This window comes from Bos indicus, chromosome 1, assembly GCF_029378745.1.
Source record: "Bos indicus isolate NIAB-ARS_2022 breed Sahiwal x Tharparkar chromosome 1, NIAB-ARS_B.indTharparkar_mat_pri_1.0, whole genome shotgun sequence".
Lineage (NCBI taxonomy): Eukaryota > Metazoa > Chordata > Mammalia > Artiodactyla > Bovidae > Bos > Bos indicus.
Genome location: NC_091760.1, coordinates 11,152,661 through 11,170,586, shown reverse-complemented (window position 1 = coordinate 11,170,586; position 17,926 = coordinate 11,152,661). Strand labels below are relative to the sequence as shown.

The window sequence follows — 17,926 nt, the reverse complement described above, 5'->3', positions numbered from 1 at the left end:
CCACTTGACTTCACATTCCAGGATGTCTGGCTCTAGGTGAGTGATCACACCATCATGATTATCTTGGTCGTGAAGATCTTTTTTGTACAGTTCTTCTGTGTATTCTTGCACTTTTTCTTAATATCTACTGCTTCTGTTAGGTTCATACCATTTCTGTCCTTTATTGAGCCCATCTTTGCGTGAAATTGGTTAAGGCCAAGTCAGTGACCTCTCTCTTGAGGTTCAGTTTCTTCAATCGTAAGTTGGGGGTGCAGACACTGAATTCACCAGCGCCGTCACTGGCACATGTGGTACTTCTGTGTGAATTACAAGAAAGCTCCGCTTCATGTGGATAGTGAAAGTGTTAGTCACGTGACCTCCGGGACTATAGCCCTCCAGACTCCTCTGTCCATGGAATTCTCCAGGCAAGAACACTGGAGTGGGTTGCCATCCCCTCCTCCTCCAGGGATCTTCCTGATTCAGGGATGGAACCTGGGTCTCCCGCATTGCAGGCAGATTCTTTACCATCTGACACAGCAGTACTAATGAATATTGGTCGGTCACACTCTATCCCTAAACCACCTGCCACATCTACATGTGATGACCCTGAACCTCAGCAAGGGTGGACTTTCATAAAGAACTCAGGCCAGCAACATCATAGGTAAGACATAGTCATCAGTTTGCCATACAGCTGTCACTCAAACACCAGCTCTTCCACCTGGCTTCCTATGCAAATTAGTCAAGGGTTTATGGGAGTGTGGGCATTTCAGCTGAGCACTGAAGGATGCTGCTTTTCAAGCAAGGAAGAACCATGTGTGGGCTGTCTTTTCATTTTAGCAGGAAGTCAGCTCTGAAGAGGAAGAGTCTGGGTAGAAGGGAGCCATGGAAAGATAAGAGGCAGGATGACCCATTGAGAGTCCAGTGAAACTCATGTGAGAATGAGGATCTGAGCTAACAACATGGGTTTACAGAGAAGGCAGTCCTCATGAATACAGGAGGTAGAATACATAGATTTCAGATTGATGAGCAATCATGGGTGGAGGAAAGGAACGCATCATGGATATGGTTTAGGACAACTGGGAGAACCCATAACTGAGACTGTAAAATGAGTGAATTTCAAGAGGGACCCAATGCTTTCTTTAAACACATAGTTTGGAGTTTGTGAAATGGGTGAAATATAGGCATACCTCAGAGATATTGCAGGCTTGTTCCAGAAAACTGCAGTAAAGCAATTAGCATGAATTTTTTGGTTTTCCAGTGCAAATAAAAGTTATGATTGCACTACCCTGTAGTCTATTAAGCGCAAATAGCATTATATCAAAGAAACAATGAACACACCTTAATTGAAAAATACTTTATTGCTACAGAATGCTAATTGTCATCTGAGCCTTTAGGAAGTCACAATCTTTTTGCAATAGTAACATCAAAGATCACTGATCACAGGTCACCATCACAGATATAATAACAATATCTGAAATATGATTTCATAGAGTAAATCAACCCTAAAAATTCACTGGAGGCACTGATGCTGAAAACCAAACTCCAATACTTTGGCCACCTAATGCAAAGAGCTGACTCACTGGAAAAAAACTGTGATGCTGGGAAAGATTGAAGGCAAAAGCAGGAGAGGGCTGCTTAGGATGAGATGGTTGGATAGTATCACTGACTCAACGGACATGCTCTGAGCAAACTCCAAGTGGTAATGAATCTGCCTGCCATTGTTGGAGACATGGGTTTGATCCCTGGGTCAGAAAGATCCCCTGGAGGAGGAAATGGCAGCTCACTCCAGTATTCTTGCCTTGGAGAATGCCATGGACAGAGTATTCTGGCTGGCTACAGTCCACAAGAATGCAAAGAGTTGGACACGACCTAGCGACTGAACAACATCAAAGATCACTGATCATAGATCACCATCACAAGTATAATAATAATGAGAAGGAATGGAATATCAAAATAATGACCAATATGTGACACAGAGACATGGAGTGAGAAAATGCAGTTGGAAAATGGTGTTGATAGATTCACTTGAGACAAGTTGCCACCAACCTTCAAACTGTAAAGAACGCAGTATCTGTGAAGCACAATAGAGGTCTGCCTGTATTGAGTCTGGAATATGTTGCTGAGAATCAGCAGACAGGCTACTGTTAGGTTTATGAATATAGGATTTACAGGAGTTAACAGCAGAATAGCATAAACAAATGTGGTTCTCAGGAAAGTGCGGTGGCTGAAAATGAGCAGAGCTGGATCTCAGTGGCATGGTGAATTCTAGACTCTAGTCAGTCTTACTTTACTGACTTTTTGATGCCACAAATTTGATGTCAGTTCTCACTTTTGCCCTTTTCTCTTTGCCGTGGCTAGCTTCTTCCTCAATTTCCTCCATGCTAGAGAATTCTACCCTCATGGGAACATAAATTACCCAGAGTAGGTAAACCTACATCACCAAAGATACTGGCAGTTTCTCAGGGCTGTTGAAAACCCTTTATCTCCAGAGCAACTATTAACCCTCATGTGACAAAACTACTGTATTTCTCTCCTGATGTTTTACAGTATTAAATATATCCTAACTGCCTGTGTTTATAAGCACAAACTTTTATACAAAAAGCATGCATTTGTAGGCTCTTTTGGATCCTCTCCTTGGACCAGTGGCTCGGAATTTTAGTATCCTTATTTACACTGAACTGACTCCAAATCTAAAATTTGATTATAGAGAAAACACAGATGCGTGTACATCAGACTAAATGACGAAGCTTTTATGCAGAAACAATTAAATGTACAAGACATAAAGTGGAAGAAAATTGTGAAGATTCTATTTAGAAAGTAAGCGACAAATCAACAACTTCTATTGTGGAAAATTTCAAGCATATACAAAAGTAAAGAGACTACTACAAAGAACTCCCACTCAGCTTAAACAATTAGCACCCATGGTCCGTCTTTTTCATCCATTTGTTGTTGCTGAGTCGCCAAGTCTGCCTCTTTGGGAACCCACAGGCTGTAGCCCGCCTTGGTCCTCTGCCCATGGAATTTCCCAGGCAAGAATACTGGAGTGGGCTGCCATTTCGTCCTTCAGGGGATCCCCGACCCAGGGACTGAATCTGTGTCTCTTCAGTCTCCTACATTGGCAGAGGGGTTCTTTGCCCCTGTGCCACCTGGGAAGCCCTGTTTTATCCATACTCCTACTTTAGGAGGAAGTTATTTCAAGATGTTCCTTCAAACGAAGAACGCTTCTATGAGACAGCTGAGCTCATAGACGAACTCTCTTCTTTGGCTTTGGTGCTAGAACCTCCAATGGTACACAGACCTATTTAATGGAGTTCATTAATGCAAGCTTCTGCTCCCATAGGAAACAGCCATTTAAAAATGGAGGCGAGAAAGATTTTGAAAATGATTATCTTTCAGGATTTGGTGTTCAGTGTACTTAGAATGACAAAACTTTTTTTGTGCTAAGTTAAGGGGTGACTTTATTTTTTATTAAGCAACAGCTTAATTGAGATATAATTCACATGCCAAAAAAATTACTGTTTTAAATGTATTAATATTTATGGGTATTAGTGTATTCACAGAGTTGTGCAGCCATTATTACTGTCTAATTTTAGAAACATTTCATTATCTGACTCTTGAGAGTCCCTTGGACAGCAAGGAGATCAAACCAGTCAATCCTAAGGAAATCAACTCTGAATATTCATTGGAAGGACTGATGGTGAAGCTGAAGCTCCAATCCTGTGCCACCTGATGTGAAGAGCTGACTCACTGGAGAAGTACCTGATGCTGGGAAAGACTGAGGGCAGGAGGAGAAGGGGACAACAGAGGATTAGACAGTTGGATGGCATCACTGCCTTGATGGACATGAGTTTGAGCAATCTCAGGGAGATAGTGAGTTTGGGAAGCTTGGCGTGCTGCAGTTCATAGGGTCAAAAAGAGTCATACATGACTTAGCATCTGAACAACAACATATTCATTAACTGTACTCTTACTACCCCCCTGGAGAAGGCAATGGCACCCCACTCCAGTGCTCTTGCCTGGAAAATCCCATGGATGGAGGAGCCTGGTAGGCTACAGTCCATGGGGTCGCGAAGAGTTGGACATGACTGAGTGACTTCCCTTTCATTTTTCACTTTCATGCATTGGAGAAGGAAATGGCAACCCACTCCAGTGTTCTTGCCTGGAGAATCCCAGGGACGGGGGAGCCTGGTGGGCTGCCGTCTATGGGGTTGCACAGAGTCGGACACGACTGAAGCGACTTAGCAGCAGCAGCAGCAGCATTACCCCCACCTTCCAAGCCCTTGCCAGACACCAGTATGATTTCTGTCTATAAATTTCCCAATTCTGCATATTTTATATAAATGGAATTATACAATATGTGATCATTTGTGACTAGCTTCTTTCACTTGGCGTAACTATTTTTTAAATGATATGCTCTTAATCCAACTTAATAGCTTTTTTAGTTTTAAAGGAAAATAATTCCTTGATTCTAGCCCTCTGAATATTCTCCCTGTCACTGAGATGTGAAGTTTAGTGTGTGGCCCGATTCTTGGGCATTTTGCAACACTCAAGACAGCTGAACTGCCATCTGTTCTGGGGAACTGTGTCTCATTAGTGGTCACTGCTTTCAGTAGTTTGCTCAATAAAAACATCTGATAATTTAATTAGAAAGAGCCAACCAATTACTGGGTGAGAGTGAAATATTCTAGTCTTGTGCAATGGCTTATTCTTCCATAGTTGTATTACTGGCAACAGCTCTAAGTCCCTTATGAAAATAAGCTTGTTAAGATGGCTAGAAGGCAAAAATACATTCACCTAGAAGATAGGAGCTTCGATTCATTAAGAATGTGATGATTTCTTTGACTTTGTCCCGTCTACAACTTACTAGAGGACTTTCTTATAGTTATTTAATAAACAGTATTTTAGAGCTTCCTTACATGTCTACCTTACAAATGTATCTGACAAGAATATTCAGTTCTTAAAGAAACGATTCTGTATGTTAACACACAATACTGAACAGACCATTGCCACTTGATGAAGTGCCAAATACCTGACCATAATACAAACTACACTTGCGAGGCATTGCCAAGTTAGAAAAAAAGAAGAGTGGAATAGCACTGGCATGAGATGGAAAAATCGAGCTGTGTTTCGGGCACTTCAAAGCAGGAATTCCTGCAACCTGTACACCATCTACAGCGTATCCTGGGTGGCCTGATTTCAGACAACCTGCATCCATTTCAAACCTAATTAAGCATCTATTTCCAACCCAATTAACAAAGGGCAGGACTCATTACGGAGAGAGAGACACCGCACACATATTGCTTATTTACAAACAGTTCATGCCCCAAGGCACCCAGATTCACACATCTATTTTATGCTGAAACATGCACGGGGGCAAATGCATCTAAGTACTTTTGTGAGATAAAGTTAAATACAGGCATTTTGGGGGTTTGTGGAGAATTACATTATGTGATACATTACTCCCTTTCCAAGAAAAATAGAAATGGGAAAACTTACTCATACAAAATATTAAAGATATCATTAGGGTCACAGGAGACAGTGGGCACACAAGATCTGTTTCCTGGTTTTGCAAATATATGGCATTATATAAGATGTTACTATGAGGAAGTCGACCCCGGACTTCTCTGTATTACTTTCCTAACTTCTTATGAGTGTGTGATTATTTAAATAAAAGTTTAATGAAAGACAGTGGGCACACAGTTAATTAAGTTTAAACAACAATCTGATTCAGACAACACTCATGACTCTGTGGTGGGGTGGGGTGGGGCAGACAACAAAGAAAGATGTATTACTGAAGACAACAATCATCTCAAAGTCAGAAGTCACAGTTTTATGGTTTTTCTGGGTTCCCTAGAGTATTCGTGGCATAGGCAAGTTCCTAAAACTGTAGATTTGAGTCCCTTCATCTGAAAAACTGGTCTATCATGCCACTCAAAAAGTATGATAATTAAGAATTAAGAGATGACGAAATGGTTGTTTCTATTAAATTGTAAAGTACCAAAGCAACATAAGGTGAAACTTACAAGACTAAGTCAGACAACTGTTGACAAGTACAATCCAGTAACAAGTGGCTCATTATCACACAAACAGACCAAAAGGCAAGTCACATTTCCCCACTTTTGTAAGCATGAAGTTAAGATCTGATGCAATTGCTGAAATGAGAGCCATTTATATTCCCCAAGGGTTTCATCATCAAAGGGAATCTGCTCTTTTTCCTTCCACCTGTTAAAACACTGGTGATTTCCGAGGCAGACTAACTCAGTTCCCTGATTTTCTCCTGCACGAGGAAAATATGTTTATATGTGCAGCATCAAAAGAACAGCTCACTCACCAACTTCATCCTGAATTTCCTCGGCCACGGCAGGAACATTGTAGAGCAGGGAGAGAGACTGGTTCATGCGTTCATAAATGACGCGGAGGTGTGTCATAACCTGTAGCAAAGGAGGTAGACAGTGCCAGGTGAACCGTCTCTGGAGTAAGGAACAGTTATTTTCCTTACCAGGCACCACAGACAGATACAAACTTCCCAAATAAAACTGACAAAATGCTGCTGGAACTTTGAACTCGAAAGGGCACCTTTATTTTTCTTGTTCTCTTATTTTTAGCTCTCCATCTTTGGACTGTTTTAAACTTCCCATTACATTAAATGTTTATAACCATAAAATATACAGCCAGCTGAAAAGACCATTTCTGCCCAATTATGATTGAGATTCCTAAATAACCTCTGATGTCCTAAATATATGTTTTTCAAATTTTCCAACAGATGGGATCACATGGATATTTCATGATAGATACTTGAAAAACTCTTCTGTTTATGGAAATTTAAAAATTTAAATTTCCGCAGGTAGATTCCAGTTGTCAAGCTTTGCAAATGACAGAGTATGAAACTTATCACTACCAAGCTACATCTAGTCTCATATTATTTCCAAGCTCCATTACAGAAACGGAGCTTGTGATTGTCTTCTCTAATTAGCTGGACCATATGTTAGCAGTTTTGGTGTATACAATTTATGTTTTTGTTGTTTTAGTCATCAGAGTTTGAAATGGTTCTTTAAGAATCAGTAGCAATAGACACTCAAGATTTTTATACTCTTTGTTATTTTTATAACTCAGTACAGTTCAGTTGCTCAGTCGTGTCCGACTCTTTGCGACCCCATGAATTGTAGCACGCCAGGCCTCCCTGTCCATCACCAACTCCCAGAGTTCACCCAAACTCATGTCCATCGAGTCAGTGATGCCATCCAGCCATCCCATCCTCTGTCGTCCCCTTTTCTTCCTGCCCCCAATCCCTCCCAGCATCAGATTCTTTTCCAGTGAGTCAACTCTTCGCATCAGGTGGCCAAAATATTGCAGTTTCAGCTTTAGCATCAGTCCTTCCAAAGAACACCCAGGACTGATCTCCTTTAGAATGGACTAGTTGGATCTCCTTGCAGTCCAAGGGACTCTCAAGAGTCTTCTCCAACACCACAGTTCAAAAGCATCAATTCTTCAGTGCTCAGCTTTCTTCACAGTCCCACTCTCATATCCATACATGACTACTGGAAAAACCATAGCCTTGACTAGACGGACCTTTGTTGGCAAAGTAATGTCTCTGCTTTTGAACATGCTATTTAGGTTGGTCGTAACTTTCCTTCCAAGGAGTAAGCGTCTTTTAATTTCATGGCTGCAATCACCATCTACAGTGATTTTGGAGCCCCCCCCAAATGAAGTCTGACACTGTTTCCACTGTTTCCCCATCTATTTCCCATGAAGTGATGGGACCGGATGCCATGATCTTCATTTTCTGAATATTGAGCTTTAAGCCAACTTTTTCACTCTCCTCTTTCACTTTCATCAAGAGGCTTTTGAGCTCCTCTTCACTTTCTGCCATAAGGGTGGTGTCATCTGCATATCTGAGGTTATTGATATTTCTCCCGGCAATCTTGATTTCAGCTTGTGCTTCTTCCAGTCCAGCGTTTCTCATGATGTACTCTGCATAGAAGTTAAATAAGCAGGGTGACAATATACAGCCTTGACGTACTCCTTTTCCTCTTTGGAACCAGTCTGTTGTTCCATGTCCAGTTCTAACTGTTGCTTCCTGACCTGCATATAGATTTCTCAAGAGGCAGGTCAGGTGGTCTGGTATTCCCATCTCTTTCAGAATTTCCCACAGTTTATTGTGATCCAAACAGTCAAAGGCTTTGGCATAGTCAATAAAGCAGAAATAGATGTTTTTGTGGAACTCTCTTGCTTTTTCAATGATCCAGCGAATGTTGGCAATTTGATCTCTGGTTCCTCTAACTTTTCTAAAACCAGCTTGAACATCTGGAAGTTTATGGTTCACGTATCGCTGAAGCCTGGCTTGGAGAATTTTCAGCATTACTTTACTAGCGTGTGAGATGAGGGCAATTGTGCGGTAGTTTGAGCATTCTTTAGCATTGCCTTTCTTTGGGATTGGAATGAAAACTAAACTTTTCCAGTCCTGTGGCCACTGCTGAGTTTTCCAAATTTGCTGGCATACTGAATGCAGCACTTTCACAGCATCATCTTTCAGGATTTGAAATAGCTCCACTGGAATTCCATCACCTCCACTAGCTTTGTTCATAGTGATGCTTTCTAAGGCCCACTTGACTTCATATTCCAGGATGTCTGGCTCTAGGTGAGTGATCACACCATCGTGATTATATGGGTCATGAAGATCTTTTTTGTACAGTTCTTCTGTGTATTCTTGCCATCTCTTCTTAATATCTTCTGCTTATGTTAGGTCCATACCATTTCTGTCATTTATCGAGCCCATCTTTGCATGAAATGTTCCCTTGGTATCTCTAATTTTCTTGAAGAGATCTCTAGTCTTGCCCATTCTGTTGTTTTCTTTTATTTCTTTGCATTGATTGCTGAGGAAGGCTTTCTTATCTCTCCTTGCTATTCTTTGGAACTCTGCATTCAGATGCTTATATCTTTCCTTTTCTCCTTGCTTTTCACTTCTCTTCTTTTCACAGCTATTTGTAAGGCCTCCCCAGACAGCCAGTTTGCTTGTTTGCATTTCTTTCCCATGGGGATGGTATTGATCCCTATCTCCTGTACAATGTCACGAACCTCCGTCCATAGTTCATTAGGCACTCTTGTCTATCAGATCTACTCCCTTAAATCTATTTCTCACTTCCAGTGTATAATCATAAGGGATTTGATTTAGGTCATACCTGAATGGTCTAGTGATTTTCCCTACTTTCTTCAATTTAATCTGAATTTGGCAATAAGGAGTTCATGATCTGAGCCATAGTCAACTCCCGGTCTTGTTTTTGCTGACTGTATAGAGCTTCTCCATCTTTGGCTGCAAAGAATATAATCAATCTGATTTTGGTGTTGGCCATCTGGTAATGTCCATGTGTAGAGTCTTCTCTTGTGTTGTTGGATGAGTGTGTTTGCTATGTCCAGTGCATTCTCTTGGCAAAACTTTATTAATAGTCTTTGCCCTGCTTCATTCTGTATTCCAAGGCCAAATTTGGCTGTTAGCCCAGGTGTTTCTTGACTTCCTACTTTTGCATTCTAGTTCCCTATAATGAAAAGGACATCTTTTTGGGGTGTTAGTTCTAGAAGGTCTTGTAGGTCTTCATAGAACCGTTCAACTTCAGCTTCTTCAGCATTACTGGTTGGGGCATAGACTTGGATTACTGTGATATTGAATGGTTTGCCTTGGAAACAAACAGAGATCATTTTGTTGTTTTTGAGATTGCATCCAAGTACTGCATTTCAAACTCTTTTGTTGACCATGATGGCTACTCCATTTCTTCTAAGGGATTCCTGCCCATAGTAGTAGATATAATGGTCATCTGAATTAAATTCACCCATTTCAGTCCATTTTAGTTCGCTGATTCCTAGAATGTCGACGTTCACTCTTGCCATCTCCTGTTTGACTGCTTCCAATTTGCCTTGATTCATGGACCTGACATTCCAGGTTCCTATGCAATAGTGCTCTTTACAGCATCGGACCTTGCTTCTATCACCAGTCACATCCACAACTGGGTATTGTTTTTGCTTTGGCTCCATCCCTTCATTCTTTCTAGAGTTATTTCTCCACTGATCTCCAGTAGCATATTGGGTACCTACTGACCTGGGGAGTTCCTCTTTCAGTATCCTATCATTTTGCCTTTTCATACTGTTCATGGGGTTCTCAAGGCAAGAATACTGAAGTGCTTTGCCATTCCCTTCTCCAGTGGACCACATTCTGTCAGACCTCTTTACCATGACCTGCCCGTCTTGGGTGGCCCCACACGGCATGGCTTAGTTTCATTGAGTTAGACAAGGCTGTGGTCCTAGTGTGATCAGATTGACTAGTTGTCTGTGAAAACAAAATTTTTATAACTCAGGAAGTGCCAAATCTCATGCTGCCCTAGGACAAGCCTCTAGAATTTCCCAGGTATTAAAGGACTCTTGCTATAGAGGTCCAACATCCATGGCTACTCCGGGAATACCTAAAGATTCAATTCAAAGGGCAAGGACACTGAATTGTCCAAGTGGCATGACTACCACACTTTGTGCTTACCTGGGATCGGATTTGAGCAGCTTTCTTTGGATCCACCATGCGAACATGTTCAAAATGCTTTAGGGTGTGTTGTCTGTCTTTCTGTTCAGCACGGACATACTTCTTTAGCATGTTGAACACGTGACGAGGCTGTAGGGGGCAAAAATGAAAAAAAAAAAAAGTTCAGATTCAAAATATTGGTTTTTCTAAACGCTTTGGGGTCAGAGGGTCCACTAATTCATCCCCTGATGTGAAAGCACTGTGAGTCATTTTTTTTTCCTCTTTTTTTGGCAATTCTCCTTTTCAAATAATTCTCCACTCCCCTCTTCCTAGGTAATTCCTTATTCAATTGGCCATTTTTCATTTCTATAAGAGCATTTAGCATTTGACACATACGATGATGGCTGTCCTTGTTAACAATTCCTTTTAAAATAGCGCCTTCTGTTGTGGAAGGAGAGTGGATTTTTAAAAAGCTTGATGATGGCTGTCCTTGTTAACAATTCCTTTTAAAACACAGAGCCTTCTGTTACTGAAGGAGAGTGGATTTTTAAAAAATTTGTGGCCATGCTAGGTCTTTGTTGCTGCTTAGGCTACTCTCTAGGTGCAGTGTGCAGGCTTCTTATAGCGGTGGCTTCTCTTGTGGTCAAGCCCAAGCTTGTGGGCATGTGGGCTTCAGGGGCAGTTGTGACTCCTGAGCTCGAGAGCACAGGCTCATTAACTGTGGCCCTTGGGTTTAGCTGCTCTGGGGCACGTGGGCTCTTCGGGGATCAGGGATCAAACCGGTGTCCCTTGCATCGGCAGGTGGATTCTTAACCCTGAGCCACCAGAGAAGCCCAGAGAGTTGATTCTGGATCTGTCAGATTTAACGTAGGTCCTTCCCGTTTTCCCACCCAAATATACAGGGGCACTTGAGACTACATTTCTATTTGTACAGTTTTAATGATTGTCTCATATCCAACTCTCACATCCATACATGACTACTAGAAATGGATGTGAGAGTCTGACTTTAAAGAAAGCTGAGCACCGAAAAATTGATGCTTTTGAACTGTGGTGTTGGAGAAGACTCTTGAGAGTCCCTTGGACTGCAAGGAGATCCAACTAGTCCATCCTAGAGGAAATCAGTCCTGAATGTTCACTGGAAGGACTGATGCTGAAGCTGAAACGAATACTTTGGCCACCTGATGCAAAGAACTGACTCATTTGAAAATACTCTGATGCTGGGAAAGACTGGGGGCAGGAGGAGAAGGGGACAACAGAGGATGAGATGGTTGGATGGCATCACTGACTCAATGGACATGAATTTGAGTAAACTCGGGGAGTTGGTGATGGACAGGGAGGCCTGGCGTGCTGCAGTCCATGGGGTTGCAAAGAGCTGGACACGACTGAGTGACTGAACTGAACTGAGTGGTTGTCTCAGCAGTTATTGCTGCACAAATAATCCTACCATCAGTAACATGTAATAATCAAAATGAGAAAAATAACAGACAATCACCACTGATTTGCAGGCCAAGGAATAGTTGATAAATTCTAAGAGACATCATATTTTCCTAGGAGAAAGGCCAATGTTTTATTTTACTCTGGAGTTTAATTAAAATCTTTCCATGAGATTAGATTCTAATTCTTTCAGCAACAATTAAGTTTCTTCTTAAGTGCTTCTATTTTTTTTCTAATTGGTTCCATTCCATTTTTATTCCAGTCTTACTTGAAAGCATTCATCCTTATTTTTTTTTAAAAAAGGACAAGGTCTACTTTCTCTGTCTTTAACAATTCTACTGCTACATGCATTACACTATGTGAGTTTTAAAAACAATTTCCAAAGATACATGCTTCCTCTTCATTAAAATAAACAAAAATTACCTGTGGAAGTCCATGTCAGAAATAGAATTTTGGCCATTTGGGTATATCTAGTTATTATTACGGAGAAGGCAATGGCACCCCACTCCAGTACTCCTGCCTGGAAAATCCCATGTATGGAGAAGCCTGGTAGGCTGCAGTCCATGGGGTCTCTGAGGGTCGGACAGGACTTGAGCAACTTCACTTTCACTTTTCACTTTCATGCATTGGAAAAGGAAATGGCAACCCACTCCAGAGTTCTTGCCTGGAGAATCCCAGAGACAGGGGAGCCTGGTGGGCTGCTGTCTATGGGGTCACACAGAGTCGCACATGACTGAAGTGACTTAGCAGCAGCAGCAGCAGTTATTATTAACCTATGGTGCCCTGAAAATCAGTTGGAAGGTACAGATTTTATTTGCAGAGATGGTGTGTGTGTGTTTCCCAATACTTTATGGAATGTGCCTCCCTGTCTCCTGTTGCTTAACTGTGGGGCCACTTCCCTGACATCCCAGGCAAAAGTGGTAGGTATCCTTTCCTTGTGCTCCCAGGAAATGCTTTGCAAACCCTCATTATTGCATTTAATACAACCTATTAAATAATATGGGCTTCCCTGATGGCTCAGACAGTAAAAAACCTGCCTGCAACGCAGGAGACCTGGTTGGATCCCTAGGTCGGGAAGATCCCCTGGAGAAGGAAATGGCTACCCACTCCAGGATTCTTACCTGGGGAATTCCAAGAACAGAGGAGTGTTACGTGTTTCTGACTGCCCTCTTCAACTGTGAGCCTCTCAAGGGCCAGGTTTGGTCTTTCTGTATTAAGAATCACACATGATAGAGAGTGCTTGACTCAGAGAGCCTGCTCTGAATTGGCTTCCATGCCTTCCCTGATAGCTCAGTTGGTAAAGAATCTGCCTGCAAGGCAGGAGACGCCGATTCGACTCCTGGGTTGGGAAGATCTGCTGGAGTAGGGACAGACTACCCACTCCAGTATTCTTGGGCTTCCCTGTGGCTCAGCTGGTAACGAATCTCCCTGCAATTCTGGAGGCCTGGGTTTGATCCCTGGGTTGGGAAGATCCCTTGGAGAAGGGAAAGGCTAAAAGGCTACCCACTCCAGTATTCTGGCCTGGAGAATTCCATGGACTGTATAGTCCATGGGGTCACAAAGAGTCGGACACGAGTGAGCAACTTTCACTTTCATGCCTTCCACAGGCGACACTCCTACACTTAAGAAAACAAATAAATAAACACAACAGAAAGAAAGTAAACCTGGGCTCATCTGCCTTCTTTCTTCCGTTTATCCTGGAAGCAATGTGCTTCTCCGTAATCTCCAAAAAAGGCAGACATCACAGCTTGAAACATAGTGTTTGGCAGCCCATCATTATAATTGTCATTGCTACTGTGAAATTTGGTTTACCCTACAAATTAGAGAATGATCTTTTAAATCTTTTTAAAAGGAGAAAAGCAGTAAAAGAAATAACAATTGACAAACTCCACTGATAATACACATGTAAAAGGCGATAGGTTTATACAAAATCAAAGTTGCTCGGTCATGTCTGACTCTGTGACTCCATGGACCTTAGCCCATCAGGCTCCTCTGTCCATGGAATTCTCCAGGCAAGAATAGTGGAGTGAGTAGCCGTACCCTTCTCCAGGGGATCTTCCCGACCCAGGGATCGAACCTAGGTCTTCTGTATTACAGGTGGATTCTTTACCATCTGAGCCATCAGGGAAGCCCAAGTTTATACAAACTTGTTTGGAAAAGGTAATTTTGAGGTCAGAAATCAAAGGCTGAGTACTGTTGAATGTGATGGATATTTTATACACAGGATTGAGCAAACAGGATATTGCATGCCCTTCACACTTGCTCCTTTATTCAGCACCAAGGCCTAAGAAACTCCTTTAGTTCTACTGCAGTCATACTTCCAAGGTTGGATACAGACAGGACTGCAAATAATTGCAGTCATCCAAGACGCCCCAGCCTCTTACTGGTGCAACTACTTGGCTGAATATGGTTTCTCAGTTGCTCAGTTTCATTTTTGAATTCTTGAAAAGGCTTTGTTGTTTTGAAGACAATAGAACTTTTTTTCTTTATGAGCTCACATAAGCAAAAAATGCTTCAAGTGACCATAAGGATTATTTTTCATCATAACTCTCTTTTCTTCTTTCTTTTTTGGTAGTCAGTCACCTATAAACGTTTCTACAAGGCCATGTGGTCCTCAGGACTGTCACCCCCAAGCATGGGTGCCAGGATGTAACGGCTCCAAATTGGTCTTGATGCTTGAAGCTAAATTCTAATAACTGACATTTGAGTCTCTTCCCCAACCCCCCGCTTTTTTCCCCTGTCACCACAAACGGCACAGACTCCCACCTGTGGTTATTAACCTTAACATCAATTTAAAAATAAACATGAGTCTCAAACTACCTAAGCCTCAGTTTCCTCATCTGTGCCACTGAGATAACGATCTTTCATAGGCACACATGGGGATGAAAACGTTGTTTGTTACTGAAACTAACATGACACTGTAAATCAACAATTGTTGTTGCTTTAGTCGCTCAGTTGTGTCCAATTCTTTTGTGACTCCCTGGAGTGTAGCCCGCCAGGCTCCTCTATCCATGGAATTTCCCAGGCAAGAATACTAGAGTGGGTTGTCATTCCCTTCTCCAGGGGATCTTCCCGACTTAGGGATTGAACCTGTGTGTCTTGCATTGGCAGGAGGATTCTTTACCACTGAGCCACCAGGGAAGTCCCCAGTCAACAATACTCTGATATAATATAACAATTACATTAAAGAATCATTTCAATGGTGAAAAGAAGAACTGATGCAAATGTACCAATATGATAATAATTTATATTTGGGTGATGGATACATAATCTATATTTTAAAAACATATTTTCATACTACTCTTTGTAGTGTATACATTTTTAATATCTCAAAATTAAAATTAAATAAAATTATATACCTTCTCTGAAGATAATTGGGGTATGTAAAACAGCACGAAGAAACTTAAAACCATTATTCTATCATTAGGAGACAAAACTGTATCAACACTGCAAATATATTTACATACTATTTTTATAAAATTATTTTATATAAGTGGGGCCTTGTTGAACAGTAAAAAAAAAAATATTGTGTTAGTTACTCAGCATAATGCTGCATCCACAGTAGCTACTCAGTAAACATTTTTTCTACAGTCTTGCCTCTCCTTATTTCTCTTGTCTAAGCAATGGCAGTTCAACATTTATTGACTGCTTATATGAATAAGACAGTGCTTCAGGGAGTTCATGCACAGTGATTCACAATCTTCCTATCAACCGTATGACAGAGGTACAGCTGGTCAACCCATTTCATTGATGAACCTAACAAGGCACAAGGGAGATAACGGGCTATGAAGCTGGTTACATTTAGTCACAGAACTAGTCAGGAGTAGAGCCAAGAACAGGTAGACCAACTCTGGCTCTACAGGTCAATCTCCGGATCACTACATGATCCTGCCTTTCAAGGAAACTCCAAAATGGACCATGCAAAGGACCATTCCACAAAGTAACCTATAGAGCTGAAAACCAAAAGAGGCTGCTGAATAGTTAGAAATTAAGAGTCTGTTCTAGATGTCCTCGCCTGGATTTCCAGTTCTTATAAGTGCAGATAATATTCTTTTGGGACACACTAATATCTGCCCTTTTAATTGTGTTGAAAATCATCCAGATTTATTCAATCTCGGAAATGCCATCCTTGGTTTTTGGCATTCTGCTGTGCTTTAGCTAATGCCTCAGATGCAGGGAGGAGAAATAGCAAGATAGAAAGGTCCTCTGTCAATCTGTTTAGTATTACCGGAAAAAGATTAAAGGCATTAATGAGAAGTTAGGCTTTTGTGACATTCACAGATTCTAATTCTAAATCCATCCTTATCTTCTACTAAAATGGATAATTAAATTGTGAATATGTTCACACGTTTACAATTGCTTATCTCATTTGATACCGACATTTCTTTATATGCTTCAGAAATACATTCAGAAATATATTCCTAACTTCCCCCCACCCCAAATCCCTAGAGCTTGACAATGAAACAGTAGCACACCAGGCTCTCAGGACAGTCCAGGCCTCTCTCTGCCCAGGAACAAAGCTCTTGGAGCACAGAACAAAGCTTTGTACTCTAGAGCCCAGGGTACGCCGTGACCTCATCACTGTTTATGTGAGCTCAGATACACATCGTGTGGGCATCTATACAGACACCAGCCTTTCCCTCCCACTGCCTACACCTCAGGACAGGAGAATTCAGGATGCTTTTCAGAAAGACACTCTGAGGTCCCTCATTAAATGAATGACAAGATTCTGTTTGGAAACATATTTCTAAAGACCATGTTAAGAAATGAAAAATATAAAAATCAGATTAGTCATTACGTTGGAGTAGGCAGATGAAGCATCCTAAATAAAATGGCAGTTATGTTGACACTTCAAAAACAAATGCTATTTTAAGTAAGAAAGAAAAATAACATTCCCCTGTACCTTTCTATTTCCATTTGCTTTAGTTAAAAAAAAGGAAAGAAAAAGAATTCTGCTTCTGATATATGATTCATGCATGTTTCATTTAAATACAGGAGTAACAGTCTTTACAACTTTTAGGCAGAATAGTAGTATAACAGGAACCTTCCATTGTTTAGGGATTTTTATTTCATCATCTTAGGACAAAGGTGAATAATTTAAAATTTTAATTAAAAGTGCAGAAACATTCACACAGAAATGATAGGAAAAATATCTGATATCTGTATAGAAATATATTCTATTAAAGTAACTATTTCTATTGTCATAATCCTTACATTTAAGACAGGATTATTCAGATGTTTAGAAAAACTAGCTTAAGAATTCAGTGGCTCATCATAAGGATATTGACAGTAAGCAGAGATTAAGAAGCATGTTTTTAACCTCTATGCATATAATTTCATTCATTCTCTTTACATCTTCTATAATAACATTTTTTTCCTGCAAATTTCTCTCATTTTACAGTACAGATGTTCTATGTATTAATACCGCAATCTGGTTATATTGCCATTGAATGGCTAATCTTATTATTAAAATTTATAGCAAAGAACAGAGATAATAAAAGGAAAAGATCTGCCCGGGGGACTAATTATACCCAATCCTTTTTTATTGTCACTATTGTTTCTGCAAGAGTGCTTAGTCCATAATTACAGAGTATCTATTTGCATCAGATGTGGCCCTTTTCAACATGCATTAAATTCACTTCACTATCACACTGAATTAACATCATTTCAAAAAGAAATTTCTTCAAGATTAAGAGTGTATGTGTGTATGCTCAGTTGCTTCAGTCGTATCTGACTCTTTGCAACCCTATGGACTGTAGCCTGCCATGCTCCTCTGTCCATGGAAGGCTATAGTCTATGGGGTTCCAAACAGTTGGACACGACTGAAGGATTAAGAATAGGCCTTACTAAAATGGATTATACTTAATCTGAAAATGGAAGATTTACATTTTGGAACATTAACCATCTCCCTCTCTTGGAAAGATAGAGTAACATATCGCCAGCTCTTGCTCCTGGCACAATTTGGTTGTCAAAAAATGCTAATTAAATTAATGAATAACCCAGAGCTAAATA

General features: G+C 40.8%; 1 protein-coding gene across 7 annotated transcripts in view; it reads right to left on the bottom strand.

Annotated features, from left to right (window-relative positions):
• Positions 1-17,926, bottom strand: part of APP (amyloid beta precursor protein) — a 312,816-nt gene that overhangs the window by 64,482 nt on the left and 230,408 nt on the right. For all 7 annotated transcript variants that reach the window (XM_019960087.2, XM_070786121.1, XM_070786128.1 and 4 more), the window contains 2 exons: positions 10,502-10,630; positions 6,311-6,410 (listed from right to left, as the gene is read on the bottom strand). In XM_019960087.2, coding sequence (XP_019815646.1) covers positions 6,311-6,410; positions 10,502-10,630 — 229 coding nt within the window. The remainder of the gene's footprint in view (positions 1-6,310; positions 6,411-10,501; positions 10,631-17,926) is intronic.